The following is a 20934-nucleotide window of genomic DNA, read 5'->3' as shown; positions in this document are numbered from 1 at the left end:
ATATAAAACAAATACACCATAATAGATAACCCCAGATAGCTATAAGAGGGATAAGTACCCAAGAAATACCACAGAGGGGAAGGAGGGAGGGTAAACCTGACTGCAGATGCATACCTATCGGACATCTACATTTATGGTAGGTACAAAACTGTACTATGTCCTTCAAGGATGCATCTGCAGTCCTTACATATGGGTAGAATACCATAGCCATGCTGGGGGTGGTAGGATCTAAGAAAATGATGGTGTAGCTAAAATGCCCTGCAGGACTGCCGTAGCAAAGCCTGCTCTGGATCTGGAATATAAGGGCAAATTGTAATGCTTGGAAAATGTATGCACGGAGCTCCATGTAGCAGCTTCTAAAATGTCCTTGGTAGCCACCCCTCTTAAAAAGGCTGTGGAGGTGGCTGTGGCTCTGGTGGAATGAGGCCTGATGTTAGCTGGCACAGTTTTTCCATGATAAGAGTAGCAGAATCGAATGCAATTTCCTATCCATTTTGAAATTGTCTGTTTGGAAATTGCTTTTACTTGAATGCCTGCAGCATATGCTACCAACAGCTGGTCAGTTTTTCTGAAAGTCTTAGTTCTGTCCAAGTAGTAGCGTAACTGTCTGTGAATGTCCAGGGTATGCAGAAGTTTCTCTCCCTTGTTTTGCGGATTTGGAAAGAAGGTAGGCAGGTGAATAGCTTGGTTCAATGAGACCCTGGATACCACCTTTGGCATGAATGAAGGATTGGTTCTCAAGGAGACTCTGTCCTGATGAAAAATAAGAAATGGTTGTACTGCCATGAGTGCCTGCAATTCAGATACTCTTCTTGCTGAGGTTATGGCCAGAAGGAAGGCAGTCTCCAACACAGGAACTGTAACTCTGAAGATGCTGCTGGTTCAAAGGGAGGTAAGGTCAACTTTTCCAACATGAAGTTAAGGTCCCATGTAGGCACTGGTGGTTTTCTTGGAGGATTGATGTTTTTAATTCCTCTTAGAAACTGCCTTAGGAGAGGATGAGAAAAGACTGGTGGATCAGTATTGTATTCTGCTGAAATTGCTGAAGCATGATTTTTTATGGAAGAGTAAGAAAGGCCATTGTGGAGCATTTCTGCCAAGTATTCCAGGATATGTGCCATGCTCATTACTGTGGCATCTAGGCCATTTGTGGTGCTCCAAGTGTGGAATCTTTTCCATTTTGCTGAATATGCCTTTCTCGTGGAAGGTCTGCGAGCTTCCATGATGATATCCTTCACTCTCTTGGATAGCTTTTCCTGGTGAGGAGTCAAGGTATTCTCCAGGCTGTTAGCTGCAGGGTTTTCAGGCTGGAGTGCAGAGTTTTGCAATTGTGCTGTGTCAGAAGGAGTGACCATTGTGGTAGAGGCCACGGTTTTGTGTGTGACAGGCTCCGTAACAGTGGGTACCAGTGCTGCCTTGGCCAGTCCGGGGCAATTAGAATCACTTTTGGCTGCTCTGTCCTGATTTTCAGTAAGACCTTGGTCATTAGTGGAAGTGGTGGAAATGCATACCCTGTTAGAGTATTCCAGCTGAAAGAGAGGGCATCCACTTTCCATGCTTGTGGGTGGTATGTCCTTGAACAGAATTTCTTCAGCTGATGATTGTGGTGGGAGGCAAAGAGATCTATGTCCGGCCTCCCCCAAGATTTTGTTATCTGAAGGAAGATGTCTGGGTGCAGCATCCATTCGTGTGGATCCATGGTATTTCTGCTTAGGCTGTCGGCCAGTATATTGTCTTTTCCTGGCACAAACTGGGATTGCAGCTCTATATTGAGTTTCAGGGAAAGTTCCCAAAGATTCATTGCTAGTCTGCAAAGAGGGTAGGAATGGGTACCTCCTTGCTCGTTTATGTACCAGATAACTGTGGTATTGTCTGTCCTTATTAGCAGGTAGCCTTGATGTAGGAAGTGCTTGAAGGCCTCGATTGCATGTATCACTGCCAGCATTTCCTTTTCGTTTATGTGCATGCGCAATTCTGTCTGAGACCACAGTCCTTGGATGCATCTGTCCTCCATATGTGCTCCCCATCCATGGTCTGAAGCGTCCGAGGTAATGGTTTGGCTGGTTACTGGTTTGCTGAAAGGCAGGCCACTGTTTGACTGGCTTGCTTGGGCCTACCACAGGAATTCCTTTTGAAGGCATGGAATGAGTGGTATCAAAGCTTCTAGGCTGTGATTGTGCTGAGACCATAAACTCCTTAGGTACCATTGTAGTTTTCTCATATGCAGCCTTGCTTGTGGAATCAGAAGAATGCACGATGCCATGTAACCCAGGGCCTGCAGGATTTTCCTTGCAGTCATCTGAGTTTGTTTTGTCAGATTTTTGAAGTAATCCGGTAGTTGTCTTTGTTTTTCTTATGTGAGAAAAGCCATTTGGGTGGTTATATCTAGTTCCGCACCCAGAAAAGTTATTCTTTGGGATGGCACAAGTCTTGACTTGTGAATGTTGACTGTATATCCCAAGGCCTGCAGTAGGCGGATGGCGTAATCCAAATGTTTTTGCAAGGTTTGTTGGCTGTCCACTTGTATAAGGCAGTCATCCAGATACGGGTATATCTGAATCCCCTGAAGTCTGCAGTGTGCAATTACTGATGCCAGGCATTTCGTGAATACTCTGGGCGCAGTAGATAAGCCAAAGGACAATGCTGAGAATTGATAATGCTCTGAACCTGCAAGAAATCTGAGGTGTCTCCTGCAACTTTGTCTGATAGGGACATGCAGGTATGCCTCCTTGAGGTCTAGAGTTACCAGCCAAGACCCCTTGCCCAGCATGGGAAGGAGTTGCTGTAGGGTCAGCATTTTGAATTTTGGCACAATGAGATAAGTATTGAGTGCGGACAAATCGAGAATAGGCCTCCATTGTTTTTCTTTTCTTGGGACAAGGAATAGTCTGGAATAAAATCCTTGGCCTTGTTCTGCGAGAGAAACCCTTTCTATAGCTTTCATTTGCAATAGGTTGGCAATTTGTTTTAAAGCCTCTGCCCTTTGATTTGGTGGCAGGTTTGGCATCCCTTTTCTTTTTGGTAATGTATGAAAATGGAACCTGTATCCTTTGTCTATTATTTGCAGTGTCCATTTGTCCCTTGTAATACTGTGCCAATTTCTTGAGAATAAAGACAACTTTCCGCCCAAAGGTGCTTCTAATTGAGCCCTGGTCGGCGGGGTCAAGGTGAAGTCATTGAGTCTGTCCTTGTGCAGCAGTTGTTGGTCCTGCACTACCTCTCTGGTTAGGAGGCTGCCACTGACGTCCTCTGTAGGAGCCTCTAGCTTGCCCTCTACCTCTGGCATGCCTGTTCTTGCCTCTTTGAAATCTCTCTTCTGGAAAGGACCAATTCTTAGAAGGCCAATTTCTGCTGAATCTTGGTGGTTGGACCTGGAGGAAATCTTTGACTGTTTGTACTGATTTAGCCTTTTCCTCAAATTTCTTTAAGACCTCCTGAGCAGTGGAGCCAAATAACTTTTGCTTTTCCAGTGGAGCATCCAGAAGCTTAGCCTTAACATGATCTCGCAGAGATTGTTCCTTCAGCCAAGCATGTCTACGTATGACTGCACCTGTCATTGCTGACCTACATGAAGCTTCCAATGCATCATAACCACACTGCAAGAAATGGTTGCTAACCTGTTGTGAATTATGTACTAGATCCTGAAGTGACTTACGATCTAGGGGTTCAGGAGAAGACAGTTTTTTCTGCAATTCATCTAACAAATACTCTTGGTACTGTATCATATGGAATTGACAATTTAAAGCCCTCATAGACAGGGTGGAAGAAGTATACACTTTTTTACCCCATCTCTCTAAAGCCCTGGACTCCCTTTCAGAGGGGAGTGGATTTTTAGTAGTGGCAGCTGCAACCCCTTTTGGACCCTGGGAAATAGTTTTTGGGTCAGCAGAGTGGGCCTTTTAAAGGAAATGATGTGAGTCCGAGACCCTGTAATACCTATCGGGTTTAACAGGAGCCGGAGGAAGGGTGTCAGGGGTAGTGCTAGACTCAGAGTACACATCATCAATGATACTTAAAACAGGAGGAATAGCCAAAGGTCTATGCTGAGGTAAATGAAGAAAAGTCCTTAATCTCTTCCTGGAATCTGAGAATTCCTGGCCCTGCCATTGGAAATGCTCTCTCATGGAGTGAAGGGTCTCTCCAAAGGACAGCTCTTCAGGAGGGGAGGCAGAGGGAATGGATTCCTCTGCATCAGAATCCTCGTAGGCCGTGAAGGCCTCCTCCTGGTAGTCTGATAGAGGATAGCCATCAGAGGACTGAGGATCAGCGGACTCTACCCTGGGCCTTTTGTCTAGAGGGGGTTGACAGCCCCTGTCCGGATGAGGCTGAGAGCCCCTGATTAGGGAAATAAGGTCCTCAGCCAAACTTAGTATCTGTGAACCTGTAGTGGATCCCTGAGAAATAGTCTTGGGAGGCAGAGTTTTTTGATGCTTAGCAGCTTTAGCCCTAGTGAATGCTTTAATGGACATGGATGCAGGGGGCCTGGCTGCTCCACGTGCTGGTGTAGTTTTGTCTAGGGGAATGGTGTCGGTAGTCTCCTGAACACCAGTTTCTGAGGGTAAATCCATAACCGACTCAGAAGAAGCCTCCGGGGCCGAGGCTGTCGGTTGTGTCGTTTCTATGGTCGGAAGTACCAAGGACTCGGTTTCAGCCGAGACCGAGACACTCGCGGTAGGCCTAGGCGTGGTTTCAGCCGAAACCACGGACCACGTGTGTCAGTCCTTGTCCTTCCGTTTTTTGGTTAAATGAGAAGTCGGAGTCTCCGACGGCATTTTATAAGAGAAACTAGCCCAAAAAAATTCCTCTGCAAACTCCGACCGACGCCTAAGAGTGCGACGATTAAAGGTGGCACAGGCAGAACAGGCCGAGACGTCGTGGTCTGGGCCTACGCAAGGGAGGCAGTAGGAATGGAAATCCTTATGAGGTATTTGTTTCCCACAAGTCAAGCAATTATTAACTTTAAGCGTTTGATCTGACATTGGCTGAGGCAAGAAAGAGTCCCCAACGGGGTACTTAGCTTTTTGAAGTCTTCGGTAGCTGAAGTTACAGGAGCTGGCCGACCGGCACTTGCGAACTGCTTCTGCTTCGGGCACCACGCGACAAGAAAGACTGGGGAAGATGACGTCGGCTGACACTTTTATACCCCAGGCGCTCTGACGTCAGGGAAAGGGCGACATCAGCCGACGCCGGACCCAGACTTTGGAATCCGGCCGACCGAAGGGCTGCCTGAGGCAGGACAACCCATATGTAAGGACTGCAGATGCATCCTTGAAGGACATCAGCTCAATTATGTGTAAGGAAATACCACAATGAAGGACTACTAATGAGAGCATGAGAATGTTTCTGTACCTTTCTTTCTGTTGGGTAATACTCCATTGGAATGATGTGCAGCTGAAGTGGTCGAGCAGTAAGCTGGCTGAAAGCAGGAGTCAGCTCAAAGCAGTTCTGAAACAGCGAAACTCTCCCAAAAATGTATAAACCAAGCCTGGCTCTGGACATAGCAACAACTAATCGTCGTACATCTCTGCAAAACAAAAGAAACAGATCACTGTAAATGCAAATAATAAAGGAGAATTCTTACCAATAAAGTTTACAAAGTAGCATCTACTTCCTGCTGAAAGGCATCATCCCTTCAACAGTGCAACATGTTTTTGCTTTACCAGTTTTTTTTCTGAATGATGTTAAAGGGACTGCATTTCCACTGACTTGCATTCTAAACTGAGGGAACCACTGTCTGAGAGTAATGCAAGCATAGATAAGAAACATTTTCAACAGCTGACTGACTGATCGAACCTAGACTTTTGTTCTTCTGTAGCCTTGCTTGCTGATGAACTTTTCAAGGTTAATGCCTGTCTTTTAGTTGTGTGGTTGTTTCTGCAGTAAAGTCAAGCTTTGTTTAGTGTGTAATTTATGAACCATATTATAACAAGCTTTTTTTCCAAGTCCTCCACTAAAAAGGAGCAGATTATTGTCCAGTGGACTATCCTGGTAAATAAATGCAATCAATCAGTCAAGGTTACGAGGTTTTATATATGAACCTTGTTTCTGCCAGTTATTTATTTATTTATTTTTTACTGTTTTTGAAGCATAATCATAGAACTCCATATACTACAGTCCAGTTTTATGGCCACTTGTTCTGTTGCAGTAGTATAAACAGCAAACATAATGGTCCAAGATCGTCAAGAGACAAACAGAAAAGAAATAAATCATCTAACAGAAAGTTTGACTTGTGTCAGCATGTAATGGGCTCTTTACTAACATTTTATTTTAGTCTTTCGTTAACTGGACAAAACTCACTAGGCCCAATAGCTTTTTCCAGATAGTGTTAATTTTGTGAAGTGACAGTCTCACAAAGTATGCAAACTATATTTTGGGAATCAAGCTCAAATCAGGCAAAGTATGTTTTGAACTTGTAGTTCAGCCATTCTCATGTTGATCTGAGGAAAGGTAACAGGAAAATTATCCCGATTCATAACAGAATACTACTCACATTTTTTTTATTTTCTTGATATGAAAATACAATTAAGTCAAAGTGGTCAGACTTGCTACAATGGGTTATTAACCCCTCCCCACTCCCAGGTCCTTCATTAACTTGATACCAGAAAGCTATTGCAATGGGTATCAAAAACTTCTTTTTTTGTGTGTGTAACATCAAACAAAACTCTATTTGTCAAAAAAAAAACTCTTGCTTCATCCAGAGAGAATTTTTAAGTACAAATGATTTGCCAAAGAAATCTTACCCCAATGTGAATCCAGAGGTGGAGAGTGCTTAATGCTAATCAAAAATACAGTCGCTCTTTCCTCCCTAACACAGTATCACCGTCTGGGATAAGCAGTGTTGTCCATTGTTTAGAAAACAACTGAGGTTAAGTGCTTACCACTTAAGCTTCATTTCAAAGCAGAGCCCCCTGCAACCTGGTAGTTGGACGATAGGTTAGCCAAAGCACTGTATTCTCAATTCATGCACATTCAACAGTACATTTTGTAAACAGGTCAGATAGTGACTATCTAAATTATTTTTCACTCATACTAACTGAAAACTGCAATTTATTTTTTTAGTGATTACTAGTTACTTGTGTTTTATACATGTATATATTTCTATGTAAGTATTCCTAATATGGACTTCTGAATGTGCAGTATATACCAGAAGGTACAGGAACTTAACTGAAAATTCAAGCTGGGATACTTCCCAGTGGGAAATATACACTTTTATTGAATGATACAAATGTAGGTTGACAGACGAGATCAGACAGGAGTCCCCGTGGACTATGATGTTTGCAGATGACATTGTGATCTGCAGTGAGAGTAGGGAACAGGTGGAGGAGACCCTGGAGAGGTGGAGATATGCTCTAGAGAGAAGAGGAATGAAGGTCAGCAGAACTAAGACAGAATATGTGTGTGTGAATGAGAGGGAGGATAGAGGAATGGTGAGGATGCAGGGAGTAGAGGTGGTGAAGGTGGATGAGTTTAAATACTTGGGATCAACAATTCAGAGTAATGGTGAGTGTGGAAGACAGGTGAAGAAGAGAGTACAGGCAGGATGGAGTGGGTGGAGAAGAGTGCCAGGAGTGATTTGTGACAGACGAGTACCAGTAAGAGTGAAAAGGAAGGTCTACAAGAGGGTAGTGAGACCAGCTATGTTACATGGGTTGGCGACAGTAGCACTGACAAAAAGACAGGAGTCAGAGCTGGACGTGGCAGAGTTAAAGATGTTAAGATTTGCACTGGGTATGACAAGGGTGGACAGGATTAGGAACAAGTATATTAGAGGGTCAGCCCAGGTTGGAAGGTTTGGAGACAAAGCCAGAGAGGCGAGATCACGTTGGTTTGGACATGTGTTGAGGAGGGATGCAGAGTATATTGGGAAAAAGATGCTAAGGATAACGCTGCCAGGTAACAGGAAAAGAGGAAGGCCTAAGATAAGGTTTATGGATGTGGTGAGAGAGGACATGCAGGTGGTTGGTGTGACAGAGCAAGATGCAGAGGACAGGAAGAAATGGAAACAGATGATCTGCTGTGGTGACCCCTAATGGGAGCAGCCAAAAGTAGAAGAAGAAGATTGAATGATACAGTAAATCAAAGGTTTACTCATATACTATATGCTGTACAGTGCATTACCTGAAAACACTGCAAGTCAGTTAAACTGTAAAACATCAACGGCGTAATAGTCCCAATGGGGTAAAATATATGTGTAGGTTATTAGTGGATACACATAAGTGTTTCCTAATTAGACAGCACAGACTTCATAGTACTGGACAATGCTCAAAAGGCTGAATGAACTGGGAAGTAATCAACCTGTAAAGTATCAAAAGAAAACAATTATTTTCCCAGGGAACATATATTGTGATCGAATTGCAGTTGACTGAAACCATATGATTAAACCACAACCCTACCCATCTCTAAGACAATCTAAAGGATATGTTTTACTATGGATCTGAAAGGGGAGAAAATCCAATATTCTACTTTTAATAAGTTGAGCTCAACAAATTGTGTGAAGCTCAATCACACACGTATATGTTTGGTCTCCGGTCTATATTGTTGCACAGTTTTTGGATGGTGAAGATATTTAAATACAGAGCTTTCTCAGGTTTAACTAACTCTACAGCTACCCCAACCCTACACAGTGAAGTACTAAACACCTTATCCCTAACGGTACTACACGAATTAAGTGTACTACTTTAACTGATCAGAAAAGGGAACTGTTTTCCTTCTGTGATCCATTTATATGTTTGATAAAATGGATTTTTTCACTAGAATTTAGATTTTATTTGTAGACTTGTATGTCAGTGATTTGCCTATATGATTACTAGTTTTATAGTACAAACATACATACACTCACGTGTGCACACAAGCATCAAAAAATAACATAGATATAGCATTGCCAATACAATTAAATATAAACAATAACATGAGGCCAAAGCAGGAGTGCTGTGTAAAGACTAATACACAATTGCTTTCATCCAACACTGAAAGAGCATCAGGCTAAACAACTATTATTTATTTATTTCACATTTGTTAGCCGGGTTGGTCCAGCTGAATTACAAAAAAAAAAAAAACACATTTTCAGTGGAGACCCGAAGAAAAAAGCTCCAATAACATCTACAGCAATAAAAAGTAAAAGAAACATTATACATAAGATAAAAATAAGAGTATAAACTGAAATGGTATACAGAACATATTACAGTTGACACAAAGTGGAAGTACTAAAAATATAAACATACAAACAGTTTAATCACAGTGCTGAAAAGACAGCATGTTCTACTATTTATAAGAATTAGAAGTAATGCCAAGGCACTTCCTAAATAGAGATTACAGAATGTGAATAGACAACGGTATTCTGGAGGTTAAGTGTGGTGATTGCAGTGACAGATCTTGGAGTTAAGCAGGTGATCTTTTAGTGTCTTTTTACGGCTGTTGGCATGAGCTATACTTCTGATATGTAATGGGAGTTTGCTCCAGCTATGAGAAACACAGAATTTATAAAAGTTTTTGCCTATATTTTTACAGGGTTTATAGGTCAGTAGAAAGAGTTGGTTGGAACTACAAAGAGGATGACTGGGGGTGTAAAAGGACAGAAATTTGGAAAATGATGGGAGGTAGTGGGGTTATTGGGAAGGGAGTGAGCAGTTTGGAGATGAGTGACAGTAAGTTGATGTGGCAGTTCAAGCTAGTAATGTTTCTGTAGGGCCAGGCAGTGGTGGGAGGAGTAGGGATGATTTACAGCAGATCTAGCAACGTTATTGTATATTGATTCGAGTTTGTGAATAAGGGAAGACTGTAGGTTTGTCAGGATAGGGGAGGCGCAGAGTAGGGTGGGTAGTAAGAAAGTTCGAGCAAGGGCACGTCTGGATTCTGCACGAATGTAATTTTTATTTCTGTAAAGTAGGCCTACTTTTTGGTGTTTTTTTATGCTCTGTTGGACATATAGGTCAAATTTTAGTTGGTTATCAATAATGGTGCGAGGAGTTAGTTTGTTTGCAAACAGTTAAAAAGGAAAGCTCTGTAACGTCATCACTTCAATGAACCAATAAAAAGCAATTCTCAAAACACTTATAAAAATCTAAATTACAAACTTATCCTCTTGAAAAATTATTAATGTTGAAATTACCTCATTTTTTTGCATAATTAGGCTCTACACAATTGTCACTATTTAAGTGACACCCCAACCCCATGTGCAAAAATTTGGAAAAGGGGTGAGGATGGATAGATGGTAAGTAACATACTATATAAAAATTCATACACACACACACACACACGCACACACACAAATATATCGATATATGCGCACATGTACATGTGTATCCTTGCAAAAAATATTCTTGATTCTGTATCACATACTCCAAACTTCTATAAATTGCTTCAAAGTACTAGAGGCAGTTAGAAAACTTTCAAAGCTGTAAATCATGTTTTCTCGTGAGAATATCTAGTCAGCTGTATATTTGTGTGTGTAGGCGTGTATGTATATGTATATATGTACATGTATCCTATTAGATAACCTCAACTTTAGTAAGAGAGCAGGTAAGAAGAACCAGGGATCAGCTGCTCAAATGTTGGCTTGTTCATCATGGATCACCATCTGGGAGAGTTCAAATTGGATTCATCTATCCCCAGACCTACACAGGTGGTTTACTAGAGTTTTGGATTTGTGTGTGTGTCTTAAGTAACAAAGAGTGAATCACAGAATTCCTGATATTGTACCTCATGATCACATATTACTGCAAACTATCAATCTTCTGGCAGTCAGTTTATACACCAACAAAGAAAGAACAGTTGTATAAGAACTTACCATAACCTTAGGTGTCCTTCTCTTCCATGTTGCAGTATTCATAACTGTAGGGAGGTCGTTGCCTGCAGCACCAGACATCCGGCCAGTATACCAAATTCTTAGGAGCAGGAGTACATGCTACGTTGCTGGTCAGGGCCATAAACTGACACTGGCTATAAAAGTGACATCAGCATGTACCCCCTTCAGAAATGACTGACGCATACAATAGTACCCCTGGGAAGCAAGGAAAGGAAGCTTTTCAGACCCACATATGCCACTAGGCCCAAGGAGCCCAATAAATGTATGTGCCTGTTACAGTGTCCTGTTTGGATGGATAGAAAGTAGGGGAAAGTCCTCCAGATGAACAAAACAGGGCAGGAGGGGGGGGGGGCTGAATACTACAACATTGAAGAGAAGGACATCTAAGGTCACGGTAAGTTCTTGCACAACTATTCCATGTCCTTTTATTCTCAAGTTGCAGTATTCATAACTGTACAGAGAGTACCCAAGCTTTAGATATGAACCTTGGAGGTACTTTGATGGGCCTGGTCTATGAGACCCTGTAAAACTGACCTAGAAAACCCACTTCTGGCTCTAGAGACCAAGTCTAGCTTGTAGGACTTGGTAAAGTAATGGACTGAGGTCCAGGTGGCCGCTTCCAGTATGGAAGCATAGCCTACCCCCCTGAAAAAGGCTGCTGAAGAGGCAGCTGCCCTAGTAGAATGCGTTCTCACATTGGTAGTTAAAACCTTTCCATGAAAGGAATAACAGGCAGAGATAGCTTTAGAAATCCATGATGATATAGTCTGTTTAGAGACTGCCTTCCCCAAGACTCTTGGGTGAAAGGAGACAAACAGCTGGTCAGACTTACTAATGGTTTTGGTCTTGTCCAGGTAATACCTGAGCTGTCTATGAACATCCAAGGAATGCAGGGTTTTTTCAGATGGATTTTGAGATTGCGGGAAAAAAACAGGAAGGTTAATGGCTTGATTCAAGGAAGTTCATTAACCACTTTACGCATGAACGAGGGGTTAGTCCTGAGGGTGACCCTGTCCTTATGGAAGATTAGGTACGGAGGGGTAGCCGTCAGGGCTTGAATTTATGAGACCCTCCTGGAGGATGTGAGGGCTACCAGCAGTACTGTTTTTCAAGTACATAGTTTCAGACATGCTGAGTGAGCTGGTTCAAAAGGAGGTAGTGTGAGTTTTTCAAGGACAAAGTTAAGGTGCCATGAAGGCGGTATCAGTTTTCAAGGGGGTCTAATATGGAGGACCCCTCTTAAGAATAGTTTTACCTCTAATTTGGATGTCAAGGGATGAACCAAAGGTAGACAAGTGGAAATGGCTGACAAGTGTAACAGAAGAGTAAGTCAGTTCTGAATGTAGAAGCTCACACAAGTAATAAAGAACCATAGGTAAAGGATTAAGAAAGGGGGTCCTGTTTTTTCTTTTGACACCACCTGGAGAATCTTTTCCATTTTGATACATAATTTCTCCTGGTGCTAGGTTTCCTGGCCTCCTGCAGGACATTGAGCATGTCCTCTGAATATAGGTGTCTGAAGGGGATCAGAACTCTTATTACCCATAGAGTGAGTCCGAGGTTGAGCGCTTGAGGGTGTATGAGTGACCCCCTGTCTTGTGTGAGTAGGTTGAATTATTGGGGTAACCTGTGGTAATTGCACTTGTTTAGTAGGTGAAGAAGGGGAAACCAATGCTGTCTTGGCCAAAAGGGAGTCACCAGCAGGATTATGGTTTGTTCCTCTGAATCTTCAAAAGGACTCTCTGAATCAGTGTGAAGGGGAGAAAGGCATAAAGATACATCTCCGCCCAAGAAAAAAAGAAGGCGCCACCCTCCAAGCCTGTAGATGTGGATCCCATGTGTAAAATAGAGGCATCTGCCTGTTTTGGGAGGAGGCAAACAGATCTGCCTGAGGAATACCCCACTTCTGAATAAGCGCCAAAAACACCGCGCTGTGAAGCATCCATTCACGAGAGGGTGCACAGGTTCTACTGAGAGTGTCCACCATCACATTCTCTGCTGAAGGAATGTACACTGCTTGCAGGTGAATATGCAATTCTGCAGCGAGGGACAAAATCTGATCTGCCAGGCTGCAGAGCAGGTAGGACCTTGTCCCCCCTGCTTGTTTTTATACCACAGGACAGTCATATTGTTTGTGACAACTTTTAAAGTGCCTTGTAGGAGAACTGGGTGGAAAGACTAGAAAAGGGCCCTCATCTCTTTGGTACTGATGTTGTCCCTTTGTCTGAGGAAGGACCACTCTCCCTGAACTTAATTTTGTTTGTTGTGGCTTTGCAGAACGGCTCCCAACCCAGGTCTGAAGCATCTGTAAAGATTTGCTATGAGGGTGGAGGAATCTGCAAAGATATACCCTGATTGAGGCATATGGCTGCAATCCATCACTGCAGCTCTTTTTTAAGGCATGGGAGAAGAGGTAGAGGAATATCCAGGGGGTGTGAATGTTGGTTCCACTGACTCCTCAGTACCCACTGAAAATTTCTAACATGCAGCCTTGCTAAGGGAAGCATGGGTATCAAGGATGCCATGTGGCCTAGGACCCTCAGGAATTCCCTGTCTGATAAGGTTTGGAGGGAGAGGAGTGTTTGGAGGTAATGTGTGATGGCTTCTACCTTCTGGCAAGCAATGAAAACTGTCATCTGGTTTGTTTTTATCCTGCACCTCAAAAAAACTAGGTCTTGGGTGGGTGTCAGGTGAGATTTTTCCTGGTTCACAGTGAACCGCAGATTTACCAAGGTATTGGACACCATGCCCAAGTGGTAATGGAGGGTGTGGCAATCCTGGTGAAGTATCAAGAGGTTGTCTAGGTACGGATATATCTGAATGCCCTGCACTCTGCAATGGGCGATAACTGGAGCTAGGCACTTTGTGAATACTCTGGGGGCTTTGGAGAGCCCAAATGGCAATGCAAAAAACTGAAAATGCAAGGAACCCATGGAAAAGTATAGGAACTTCCTGTAGCTGGGGTGAACAGGAATATGAAGTTAAGCATCCTTTAGATCCAGGGACACCACGAAGGCTTGGTGAGGGATGAGGGGTAGGAGGAGATGCAAGGTGAGCATTTTGAAGGTAGGCACCTTGAGGAATAGATTGAGCAGAGACAAATTCAGCATTGTCCTCAAAGGGCCATCTTTTCTTGGAAACAAAAACTTCCTGGAGTAAAACCTCTTGTTTGTCTGCTCTGGAGGTACTCATTCTATGTTGCCCTAAGTTTGGAGATGATCCAAAAAGGGGGGAAGAGATGAAGCTGACTTGTAGGCAGTTGGGTTGTCCCCTGAAAGGGAGGAAGTGCCCACCAAGTCAAAGTATCCTTTTTGCATGATGGAAAGGACCCAAGCCTCTGAGGTTATTTTCTGCCAGGAGGGTAGGGAAAGGGTGAGGCAGAGGGATAAGGGAGTGGAGTTGGGTAACAGGTTTGAGTCACAGTGGAGGGGCTCTGTCCTAGTTAGGCTGGCTCCGGAAGGGAGTTACGAGTGGAGGAGGAAGGTTGCTTAGGAGTGGAGTGTCTTCTAGGTTGCCTCCGTCTCTTAGCCTGTGGGACAACAGAAAGAGAGGATTGCCTCCTAACAAAGGTGGTCCTTTGAGGGTAGTGTCTATGATACCTAGGAATAGGAGAGACTAACAAATGCTTTCAATTTTGTAGCTCCTTGTCCTTCTCCTGTAGGGATTTAAGGAGCGCTGCAGAGGCTACACCAAAAGGGCCTTATTACTAAGAGGTGCATCTAGCAATTTGGTCTGAACATCCATGGGAAGGGGCTGTAACCTCACCCAAGAATATCTTCTCAGGACAGAACCCGAGGCTGCGGATTTGGAGGATGCCTCTACCACATCATAACTGCACTTTATGGAGTGCCTGGTCACCTGAGAGGTGGTAGAGTGCAGGGCAGAGATTTGTGACTTAGCAGGAGAGTCTGGCACATCTGGAATCAGTGCAGAGGCTTTTGATAGGATATCTAAAACAAACTAGCCATGTGACTTTGATAGTTTAGGGCTCTGATGGCTAGAGTGGAAGAATTATACACTTTCTTCCGTAGTCTATCCATAAATTTGCTGCCCTTGTCATTGGGAAACAGACAGCTGGAGGGCAGCTGTCTGGATGATTGATCTGCTGACACTGCAATAACAGCAGGGTCTGCAGGGGGGGATTCTTGAATAAGAACTGTGTATCCTGGGGAACTTTATAAAATCTATCTGAATGTTGGTAAGCTGGGGGCGAAGAGTCAGGGGTCTAGGATGCAGCCGGAAAGGCATCATGAAAGGCTGTAAGCAGGGGAGGGACTGTAGATGGAGAGGGCTGGTCCATCTGCAATAATTCAAAGCATCTCTTTTTTTTCAGAGACATTTGAGGCCTGCCACTTAAAATGTTCTCACATCACAGAAATGGTGTCCCCAAAGAAGAATTCTTCTCCTGGAGATTCAGGACTAATACAGTCCTCCTCCTCCTCAGGGATAATAAAGTCCTTCAGGGATTCTACCTGGGAGCAATAGATAAATGATTCATCAGAGGAAGACAGCTCTTCTGAATTCCCTAAGGCCTGCACAGGTGTAGGGTTCTGGTAGAGGTACCTGAGACTGGAGGGCCTGGAAAGCCCTGAAAAGAATTTTGGAAAAAACTTCCCATCCAGGAGCTGGTTCAGCTTCTTTATGTTCCCTATGTTTTAATTTCTGTTTCCTCTGTAAAGGAGTAGAAGGATGTGTTGACTTACAGGCCGATGCCTGGGAGGATGGAAAGGCTACAGTAGGCCTATCTGACGCACCTAGCCATGGCTCTCCCTCTTCATTAGGGGCTGATGGCCAATCAACCTTAGCAGACATACTATGTGTTTCCGCAGAACTGGCTTCCACCATGGTTCCCAGTTCTAGCTGTGAAATGGGTATCTGATGAGACCCTGGGCTAATATCTGCCTCAAGAGTCTCACCGGACTCCTAAGGTGCGGCATGGGTGTCAGGCCTAACTTTCTTGGCCTTCTTCCGAGGCGGCTTGCTGGAGGTACCTACCTCACCCTCCATGCCTAACGTTAGACGCCAGAGCCTCTGGTTTTCTAAATAAAGCTTTAAGCCGGCCAGATGGCTGTGAAGCATGCTAGGTACAAAAGATTTGCAAATATCACAAGACCTATGGTCGTGGCCTTAACCTAAACAGAATAAGCACTTACCATGCGTGTTCTTATGTAGAATTTGTTTTCCACAAGCACGTTTCCCCTTTCTAGATGACATGTATGTTTGAAAAGCAATAAGAAGGTAACAAAAACCCCAAAGGGGCACTTATCTGTATCGGACGGCCAAAACAAATGAATGAACTGATTCCCGGAGCTGGAGATAGGAGGTTCATAGATCACTGCGGCAGAAAAGTTCTGAAGGGGGTACGTGCAGACGTCACTTTTATTGCCGGAGTTGGTTTATGGCCTTGACAAGGAACATAACATATATCCCTGATCCTGAGACTTTGGTATACTGACCAGATGCCCAGTGCTGCAGGCAGCGACCTCCCTACAGTTATGAAAACTGCAACATGAGAAAAGAAGGACATCTAATATTTCCCAGTAAAGAAAATATAATCATATACATACTTTTTACTGATATTCAGGGCTACATGTTTATTTTTATATATTAAATATCATCTAATTCTAAAAATTTTGAAACCTGCTTTCAACTACAGGGAGCAAACAGTTGATAAAATTTCAAAACTGTACTTTTCCCAGCAGGGAAATGTATGTATATTTTGATAAGCTAATAAAGTGGGGGTATGGATTGCCTGATTATTTATCATGTACCACACATTAACATACATTATGACAATGTTTTGGGAGGTAGATAGTGGAGAAATATTTAACTTTTTTTGATGGAAGGAGTGACCCGAAGGTCAGCATAGTGGTTAACAGTGGCTAAAAGAACTGGGAGGCAGTTGCACTGCAAAATACCAAAGTTCTAATTTTACAAATTGAGGGCTATATGTGTGCGTATGTGGTTTTCCTTCAAGTGTTCAAGCACTTGAAATAAAAGCTAAATAGTTTGAAAATAAAGTTTTTGAGCATTACTGGTTGTTGGATGTGTGATGCTGTGGTAAAGAGGAGACCGAGAATTTGCCCATTTCCCACTGTAGTGTGATCTTACAGTTTATATATACAAGTAGCATGTTATTCAGAGGGCAAGCTGCCCTGTAAGAAATAGGTTTTCTGTTTGCTGTAGCTTTTTTTAGAACCTTTGCCATTCATACATTTGTAAAAAAACAACAAAGGCAGTGGTAATCTCCCAAAGACAAGTTTATGTAAGCGCTTTCGTTGATATACAATACATCAACTTCTTCAGACATCAGATAAAATCAATTCACTACTTAAATAGCATACAAATGATGACATCACAAACCAATCAAGCAATTAAACTTTAAAAAGCCATAAACCTGATTCATCAAGAATAAAATTAATTTATAAACAAGTTCAGAAAACCTACCATGCTTAAAAAACCCACCTCCAGAATTACATCAAAGCATAAAAAATATACATGTATATTATATATCAACACCAATGTTTTTTGATTCAAATGGTGAAATTACTCTAGACCTTTATCAAATAAAATATCTATAAATAAATAAATAATTAGAACACACTATCACAATAATTTACCCTTCTAAGGCTTCCAACCATTGGGACTTCCTCTGCTTCTTTGAGCTTACCTCCTGGGCAGGCAACAATTTCTAACAGTCAGTTGCCGAAAGTACAGACTGTTAATAATGAGCATCGATCTCAAACTATGGGTAATGTTACTACTCCTTCTCTTATGAATTATCTGAGTGAACCGATGTCTCCTCCTGACATGACTGAAGTGTCTGTTACTGCCAACAATGAACAATGTAACAGTTATAACATTGTGGCCAATTTAAAAATGTTTGATCTCAAGCTTTTCAAGTATAAAAAGTTACAGCTTGAGATTTTATATCTTGAAGAGTGTATTAGCAGACGCCAAATCCCGAAGGGCTTACGTCAATGGAGATTCCCTATGGGGGTTGCGCATGATTCTGCATTCCATCGCAAACTATTACAGCTCTTTCATTCTGTGACTTTTTGCATTTGTTGATTGAACATTATAAGCTTGACATGGAAAAATTAAAGAGTGATCTGTTAAGTCTGGAATCTGCTGTTACTAGAGACACTGAATTTACACGCTGTAGAGTTGGTTACCAGCAGATTTATAGTAGCATTGATAGTGCTTTGAACAAAATGAAGGACACTAAAAATAAAAAGTTAGAAAGGGAGAGGTTGGATTACTTAAATGGTAGAGCTTATCCCCTTCCGACTAGTTCCATTTCTCCTTTGGTTGATGTGAACAATACAAATGTACATGACGGCCAGGACTTAACTTTGGTTGCTTCCGATTTGGAAGGAAGCTTGCATATTCATGAGGATGTTGGTTCTGGGGTAAGACATAGTGAACGACTACAGGAGTGTGCTAATAACAGTGAATCCATGGACCACGGTTTTCAGAAGGGCAAGCAGTTGAATCAGCAGCAACCAGGTGGCCGTTATTCCAACAACTGCCGACAGAAATGGAACAACAAACAAAGGAGGTAGTGGCCTGTGACGAGGGTCAACAGGAAATTGATGATGATGCAGACAGTTTTAGCACTAATTTACGGATATTAACAAACTCTGCAGGTGACTTTAAGATCTATAATTTTACGGATTTTAATGTTTCTCCCATACCTATTGAACTTTTATCAAAAGGTCTAACATTTGTTCCAACTAAGAGAGCTGACCTAGCAGCCACTTTGTTAGATCTTAAAATTTTTACTCGCAAACTGAATTTGAAAGCTGTGCTTGGTAATCAGTGTTTTGTGGGTCATGACTTGAAAGTATCTAGTGTTTTCAATCCAATATTGCAGAAGACTGTTGCTATATTTGAACAACTGTGTGAATTGGACATTAGAAATATGTTAAATAGTACTTTCAAATATGCTAACAGTTATAACATTTCAGCTGTTGAATTGGATGCCTTAAGGGAGCTTAAAAATGCTGATGTTAGGGTCTTAATACCTGATAAGGGTGGAGGCCTGGTTTTTATGAATGAAGATGATTATAATAATAGGATATTGAACATACTTAGTTCGGATGCCTATTTGCTGGTTTCTTTAAATGAATTTAATGGGGCATGTCAGCGGATTAGATCACACCTCAATGATTTATTCATTGAGTCTAGAATTAACATACATGTATATAACTATATTAACATCCTGGCTCCCTTAACCCCTACTATGTTTGGACATCCAAAAATTCACAGGAGTGTGATGAATCCCTCTTTCCGTTCTATTGCGGATGGAAGGAAATGTATTACGTATGGTTGTGCCAGATTTGTGGATCGTTTATTAAAGAAATATTTGAAGGATGTCCCTCAAATATGCCGTGATTCATGGGATTTCCTAAACAGTTTGAATTCTTTAACATTTGATGCTGGATATAATTTTTTTAACAATTGATGTTAAGGATTTATATACTGTCATCCCACAGGCCATGGGCATAGAATGGGTAAGGAACTTCTTACATAAGAAGGGTGCCCCTAGTGATGAAATAGATCTTGAGTATTTACTCAATATTATTCTTTCTAACAATTTCATCTTGTTTAATGGTAATTACTACCTACAAAGGTCAGGGGTAGCCATGGGCTCCCCCTGTGGGGGACGTTTTGCTAACTGCATGATGGCCTTTTGGGAGGAAGCGTACTTATGCAAGAGTGAAGTTTATAAAGAACACGTTTTTTGGTATACCAGATTTTTGGACGACAATTTTATTATTTTAAAAGGTGATCACCCCCCAAGCTTCTGTATTTGTTGAGCAGATTTCTGGTTTATCCTATTTTTTGGATTTAACTTTTGAATTTGGGTCTGAGTATATATCTTACTTTGATATTCTTCTTTTGAAGGACAGACCAAATACAAGATATGTGGCCAGAATTTTTAGAAAGGCCACGTATTCTAATAGCTTCCTTCATTATGACAGCAACCACCCCTTCCACCAGAAGGCGGTGGTCAAAGGCCAATTTGTGAGAGTTGCCAGGATGGTCACTCTTGATGAGGATTTTCTTTCTGAATGTGAGCATTTGAAGAACATGTTCCTGGTCAGGTCTTACCCTATGGAATTTTTGACATCAGTTATAAATTAAGTAGTAATGAAGAGGGATGAAGGATGGTTTAAACCTATCATTGGGGGTGGATATGAACCCATTGACTTAAATGTTTTAGATGTTTCTAATGGGGCATCTGGCAAATTGCCTGACAGCATTTTGGATTATTCATTAACATTTAGTATCCCTTTCTCATTAGATGTTGGAGCTCTTAGAAACATTTTATCTAAAAACTGGGTAGTTCTTATGGAAGATTCTTACTGAACCCAGCTTGATATTTAGGCATGGATGTAACATCAAAAATCTTTTGGAGAAAAAGTGTAATTTTATTGCTAGTAGAGTCGGTATGTTTAAATGTGGAAGATGCAAATTCTGTCATCTAACTGAATTTCTGATAGATTTTGTATTACAAACTGTTTTTATTATTTAAAGGTCAGATTCAGTTGTGAAAGTTCAGGGGTCATTTATCTTGCCCAGTGCCAAAATTGTACTCGTTTTTGCATCGGTAAAACTGACAGACACTTAAAAGAAAGAATTTATGAGCACCAGTACAATATTAGAAGACAAATGAATACTAATGCTTTAGCCAGGCACGTAATGGAAAATGATGGGCATAGATTTTCTGATATGGCTATTGAACAGGTGAAGAGTGATGGAAACCAATATGTTTTTTGATTCAAATGGTGAATTTTTTTTATTTATAGGTTCATAGGTAGGTGCTAGGCTATCGGCCCAAGGGCATTTATAAGCCTAGCCAGAGTGTGTCAGCTTTCGCCGCCCCATTGATTAATTAACTGATCCTCTGTCAAGCAGAGCCAATGAAGTGATCCCAGAGGTGTATTTTCGGTTACCCGTCCACTTGTCAAGGTTTCTCTTGAAAAGTGTTCGTGAGGGGCTCTGCCTGATGTAATTTGGAATTTTGTTCCAAAGCATGGGGAGTCTCTGTGACAGGAATCTATCCCTCCAGCATGTTCTATTTATTGTTGTGGCGAGGTTTAGCTCACTAGAGCGCGTGGTTC

At 42.0% G+C, this 20934-nt stretch overlaps 1 protein-coding gene across 3 annotated transcripts in view; it reads right to left on the bottom strand.

Moving 5' to 3' along the window:
- AQR (aquarius intron-binding spliceosomal factor) overlaps window positions 1-20934 on the bottom strand; it is a 2539865-nt gene that overhangs the window by 97945 nt on the left and 2420986 nt on the right. For all 3 annotated transcript variants that reach the window (XM_044073871.1, XM_044073874.1, XM_044073872.1), the window contains one exon: window positions 5350-5524. In XM_044073871.1, the coding sequence (XP_043929806.1) occupies window positions 5350-5524 (175 nt within the window). The remainder of the gene's footprint in view (window positions 1-5349; window positions 5525-20934) is intronic.

The sequence above is a fragment of the Protopterus annectens genome, chromosome 6.part0 (assembly GCF_019279795.1).
Source record: "Protopterus annectens isolate FY-2018-M chromosome 6.part0, PAN1.0, whole genome shotgun sequence".
Lineage (NCBI taxonomy): Eukaryota > Metazoa > Chordata > Ceratodontiformes > Protopteridae > Protopterus > Protopterus annectens.
The sequence above is the reverse complement of the archived record's forward strand: the minus strand, read 5'-3'. Positions and strand labels throughout refer to the sequence as shown.